Raw genomic sequence first — 6,000 nt, forward strand, 5'->3', positions numbered from 1 at the left:
AATTGAAGTGAGACATTAAAAGGCCCATATTACATTATCGCATTTCTCCTCCTTGCTGTTGTCCTAACTGGCTTGGCAGCGGGTGGGTGTGGTTGAGTCAGGCCCTTAAAGGGCCCACATTGTGTTGCTGCTGGAGCAGCATTTCTCCTTGTTGCCACTACTCTGGTGGGATTCCCTGTTGTTGGCACTATGAATTCCCAAGGGACCATCTTGTGATTCCTGGGTAAGTCCAGGGGCAACTGTGGCAATAGGGGTGGATTGCTCCTGGACAGTTCCCAGTGGATGCAATGGCCGCTCCTCAGGGCTGTTCTAGTTCATGAAAATGGTGCAGGAAGGGAGGCTGAAGCTCCTTTTCCATGAGCACCACAGGCAGAGTTGTAATATGGCTCCTGCACACACCTGGGAAGCATAGAACTCCTGGCACATGTGATACAAAATCCTTGTGACATCCTTGGGGACTTTGCATTGTGGAACTCAGCCCCATAAAGGCCACTGGTAGGATTGCCAGGTCCCTCTTTGCCACTGGCGGGAGGTTTTTGGGGTGGACCCTGAGGAGGGCTTGTCTGCCACCTGTGGGATCAACCCACCTCTTTCTGGAACTGCCCCAGGTTTTCCAAATCCTGGGTTGTCCCAATTTACAATTAAGGTTCATGACCGTTCCAAGTGCTTACCGGTGTGTTTCATTGCCCGGGTCGACTCCACACCGGGAGACTGCCCTGCAGCGGCAGAGGCACCTTTCTGCCCCTGGACCCTATGTCCCTCTCTCTCTCCCCCCTCCCCCCACTCCCATGCCTCCACCTGTCAGAGGTGGAGCAGCCTCCACCTGATGCTGGCTTCCCCTTGCCTCCACCCAGGGGATGGTGGGGTGGAGGAGAGCAGAGCGGCGGCAGCTCCTACCAGCACTCATTCGAACCATGCGTTAGGTTTTTAGAATGTGGGATCAAAAAAATGTGAGAGTGAACAGAGACAAAACAAATGGGAACTGAGCCATGCGTTAATGGCCAAAGTTTATGATGAAACGTGTAAATGCAAAAAAAAAAAAAAAAAAAGCTTGTAGTACACAAGCCAATAAAACAGATGGCTGCTATGTTGATATGTGTTCTTCTTTTTAGGTGTTTATGGGCAACTGCAAACTTTCTGTTCTCCACATTATACTGACAATCAGAGAAGTATACAACATGTTGGTACTTGCAATATGGTTCCTCCTTTTGAAGACTGTTTTGTACCCACATCTATGGCTCAGTCAGGTTTCGATGTTTTCCATACAGCATTTTCAGCTCATTCTGGTATTACAGGTAACAAAAATTCTTGCAGCTTGGTTTTTAAATACAATTTCCATGTTTTTACACAGAAGTAACTACCATATAGAATTCTGGCAATATTTAAAGTGCCTGTCACTGGGCTTAATACCTTTACTTGGCCTAAATGGATCATTGTATGAAAGTATTGCTTACAAATATACGTCTGCTTTTTCAAAAATGACAATGGCCACTATTCCCTTCGTGTAGAAAGGGAAAGTGAAAATACTGGTTGCCCACATATTTTCTAACTTTGACTTATCTAGACATCTGAAGAATCAAAGACAAAGAGAGAAAGCCATTATTCATCCACAACAATTCTTCACCTTTTCATGATCTGAAAACCCACAAGCTGGTTCATTCATGCATGTACATCTTTAAATTGCTAAACTCTTGATGACTTGCTGAGAACGCTCCAAAGAAAAAGGATTTTGCTTGAACTGATATTGGAGAAAAGAAATGTTTTATTGAAGTGTCATGCACACAAGCAAGTCATCTCCTCATGCTAGTCCATGAGTGATGTTGACACTTCTATGAACTGAACTTATATAATTCTCATATCTATAGTGTACTAGAGTACAGTTCAGCTGTTAAGTGATGGCGCTCTTGTGGTAAGGCACACATTTGTTGAATACTGAGATTTACTGATGGTATTTTTAAGACTTTGATATTGCACTTGTAAGCAGAGTTACATCCTTCTAAGCCAATTTACTTCAATGGACTTAGAAGGGTGTAACTTTGCTTAGGATGGCACTGTAGGTGGCCCAGGGTGCAATGTCAGAAGATGATGACATTTATCAGTAAATAGCAAACCAACAGAGTGCTGTCAAAAAATGTCCAAATATCAACTTTATATTAATCAGTCACCAGTAAAGGACATACCGTATTTTTCGCTCCATAAGACGCACTTTTTTCCTCCTCAAAAGTGAGGGGAAATGTCTGTGCATCTTATGGAGTGAATGTGCGTCTTATGGACCCTAGCCCGGTCCATCCGGGACTTCCAGAGCCAGGCGGAGGGACCCCTGCCCCTCCCGCCAGCAGGCTGGGCGCGCCAGAACAATGCGAGCCGGCACTCCCCGCCCCGATGGCCAGCTGGGAGGCAGGCGGGGTGCACAGAGCTGGGCGCGTCAGGACGGCGCGCTGGGAGGCGGGCAGGGCGCACAGAGCTGGGCGTGTAGGGACGGCGCGAGCCTGCATTCCACGCCCCGACGGCCAGCTGGGAGGCGGGCGGGCCGCACAGAGCCCCCTGGGCGCGTCGGGACGGCGCGCTGGGAGGTGGCTGGGGTGCACAGAGCTGGGCGCGTGGGCTGGCGTTCCCTGATCCGACGGCCAGCTGGGGGGGGGGGTCTTATGGTCAGGTGTGTCTTATGGAGTGAAAAATACGGTATAACATGCCACAGTTGTTAATGTCAAAAACTAATCCCATGGCACAAACATTTTCTGCAGGTTATCCTGACATAATAGGGTAGAATCCTATAGATATATATAGATAGCTTATACAAGAGACTATATATATACAAGAGACTAGATATATATAGATAGCTTATACAAGAGACTATCCTTTGCCTTTCCCTTCTGCCAGAAGCCTTCAGTGCATTCATATACCTCTACTGAGGGTTGGGGCCTTCATGAGAAATGAGCCATATGTGCTGCACTCAGAAAAGAAGAAGAATGGTTGGTTTTTGTATGCTGACTTTTTCTACCACTTAAGGAAGAATCAAACCATCTTACAATCACTTTCCCTTCCCCACAACAGACACCCTGTGAGGTAGGTGGGGCTGAGAGAGCTCTAAGAGAGCTGTGACTACCCCAAGGTCACCCAGCAGGCTTCATGTGTAGGAGTGGGGAAACCAACCTAGTTCTCCAGATTAGAGCCCACTGCTCAAAACCACCACTCTTAACCACTCTACCATGCTGGCTCTCTAAAAAAAAAAAGAGCAAAGGTTTTCTTGTGGTTTGTTTTTTTTTTTTTTTTGCCTGGTTCCTTTCGTTACTGCAGCTCTTCATGATCCTCAGCCAAGGGTTTCTGGGTACACAGGGGAAGGAATGTGGGTGTGATAATCTCGCATGAACTCCTGCTTCTTGTACATCCATAGGATCTGACCCTTAAAATTTACCAGCATCAACATTCACTAATATTTACCATAATATATATGGAAAAAACTACTTCTCCATAAATCCATAGGGGAAACTAAGGAGGCTTCCCTAATTATGTTTCATACAACTTTGGCAATGTCTGCACTTTGCCATCTAGAAGACATGCAATAAAAGCCTGATGGTTGCTTTGCTTAGGAAAATCTGTTTTAGGAGTAGGGATTTGAAGGGGAGAAGTTGCAGATGTTCATAGCCCTTTCCCTGCCTGATACTTTTCTGCTCTAAATTGGCCTCCAAGCTGCTTCGCCCACCTGGTGTTCTCAATACATATTTAGAGAGGCAAGCATATTTGGAACCCTGCTGAGAGGAAAGTGGCGGGGGGGGGGGATTTGTAGTAAAGAGTTGGGAAGTGGGAAAAGTGTAAAGTGCCCCTGACCTGGTCCCATTGCTTCTCTTTCTACCTGGAAAAAGCAGCCCTCAGATTTTCATTTTGTGTTGTTGCTAATGTGTGGTTATGCCCCGGATTCTTTTATGTAATATCCACAAAAATATTCTTCCAGTTTGTTCTAAATGGTTCTTTTTTCCCCCCCTAGTTTATGATCTTCCATCAGGCTCCACAGGTCTCTTTGATGAATCATTGCGCAATGCTGCTGAGGACTCCAGTTTCCTTCAGATAAATGCTGTAGATCGTTGTCCCAGTCAACTTTCATCAGTTTATACCGAAGGTTGATGAAGGCAAAAGCACAGTCCTGCATCTAATTTCAGTCAGAACCATACTGTTACTTAATATCTTTTCTTGGTCAGGACAACTGCTAAAAAGTATCACTGAAGATATGAAGAGTCATAAAGCTCTCCGCTTCACAGATGTAGCTATTACAAGTAATCAAGGGAAATGCAACTTGCCAAAGTATGAGCATTTTTTTTAATTCAGTTTTTTTCACTGAGGCATGTGGGATTATTCTCCAAAATAGTTTTTGAAAATCCTCTAGAACATCTAGGAAAATAATAGCCAATACAAACTTTTTTGTAAAGGTAGTTTGTTGTATGCCATCCTTGTCTGCCAGTGCTCTGGAACATAAGCACACAATCTTACAGGAAGAAGGGAAAATAATTTTTGAGACATGCTGAGGCACCAGCTGCTTGTAGCAATAGTACTATTTTGTCTTCCTCTTGAATTCTAGGAACGTTGGTTCTGGATTTAATACACTTTTTAAACAATACAGTATTAACTGTATTAGCTATGCAGGAGAAGTATTCAATTGTGCTATCTTCATAGCACTTCACTGGGGAGAATTGATTAGTATTTCTGTTCCACATATGGGCAAGTTTTTTTTAAAGCCCACCCATTTAGGAGCCCATTAATATTTGCAAATATATCGAGCCATTTCCAGTAAACTTCATTAAAGCTTGAATTCATGAGAAGAGGATGAACAACTGTTGCCAGAAAAGAAAGGGGCTCTGTGTCACTTTGCAGAATCCCATGTGTCATACTTAGCATCATATAGTGATGCCTCCTTTTGGGTCTTGTCTTTCATAAATTCTATAAGACTCTGCCAGAAAGGGTTGATAATCTATACAGTATTTTAATGGTTGCAATTATTCTTAAATACCTGTTTCTTTTTTCTGTTTTTCTTTCCTTTGCTTGCTATAGCTTGAAAACCTTGGCATACCAGGTTTTAAATCCATCCCAAAATAAATTGTGTTGTTGATATTTTTGTTGTATTGCTGCAACTATGTGTGGGTAGTAGAAAATTAATGTTCATGGTCAAGGTACAGTTTTTGTCATGGCTATAACTGTGACTTTTTAAAAAAAATGCAGTGTATATTTGTGGGCCATTCATTCCTATTGTGGCCAAAATATTGTACATATTTCTTAATGTGCATGTTTTTCATTAGTAGCGTCTTACCACAGAGGAACAAAATGTGAAGAAGTTAAGAGCCAAAGGGATCTCTCTAGCTAAGATTTAGTGAAGATACATAGAAGAGGGTTTCAGTGTGTTTTTAAAATCATGAATCAGGCTTCCCAAAATTATTTTGGAAACCCAATTATTTTTAAGCCAGTTGAGCCTGTTTCTGAATTTATTGGTATGCTGCAGCTATACCCATGTATGAACTTTGGTTGAATATTTCTGGCTGTTATGAAAACTAAGGCATGTTACCCTGCCATGGTAGATAAAAATACCCTACATTCTGGGCCTACCGATCCACTTCACATGTGGTGATGCATGCTGGATTAGTCCTAATATACAGCTCATAAAAGATTTGTCAGTTTAGACAGTGCCATTGAAGAGAGAAGGGTGGAGTCAAGGCCCCTCATTATCCTTTAAATGAGAGATCAGTTCTGCCCAAGCTGGCCATGTCAACATGCTCTAGAGCACACAGTTACAAGAAGATATGTGTATTCAGCACCCCCTACACAGCCTACTACTGCACAAGTGAAGGTCTTTGGACGGGGACCTTGACATCTCAAAATGGATTTTGACCTCCTGTTGTTCTTGCCATTGATAGGATGCAGTCTGTAGGACTTTTTTTTTTTAATCCTGCAACTCAGGTTATTAAAGCTGGAAGTTTAAAAATAGTGTATAATTGTTCCATAGAAATTATGTGT

General features: G+C 43.3%; 1 protein-coding gene across 1 annotated transcript in view; it reads left to right on the plus strand.

The window, feature by feature from the left end:
• The window catches only part of GLIS3 (GLIS family zinc finger 3), a 260,740-nt gene extending 256,604 nt beyond the window's left edge, over positions 1–4,136 (plus strand). Inside the window, exons 9-10 of the mRNA XM_056848674.1 lie at positions 1,113–1,295; positions 3,986–4,136. Of these exons, the coding sequence (XP_056704652.1) occupies positions 1,113–1,295; positions 3,986–4,122 (320 nt within the window). The 3' untranslated portion in view covers positions 4,123–4,136. The remainder of the gene's footprint in view (positions 1–1,112; positions 1,296–3,985) is intronic.
• The last annotated feature ends 1,864 nt before the right edge of the window (positions 4,137–6,000 follow it).

Source organism: Euleptes europaea, chromosome 4, assembly GCF_029931775.1.
Source record: "Euleptes europaea isolate rEulEur1 chromosome 4, rEulEur1.hap1, whole genome shotgun sequence".
Lineage (NCBI taxonomy): Eukaryota > Metazoa > Chordata > Lepidosauria > Squamata > Sphaerodactylidae > Euleptes > Euleptes europaea.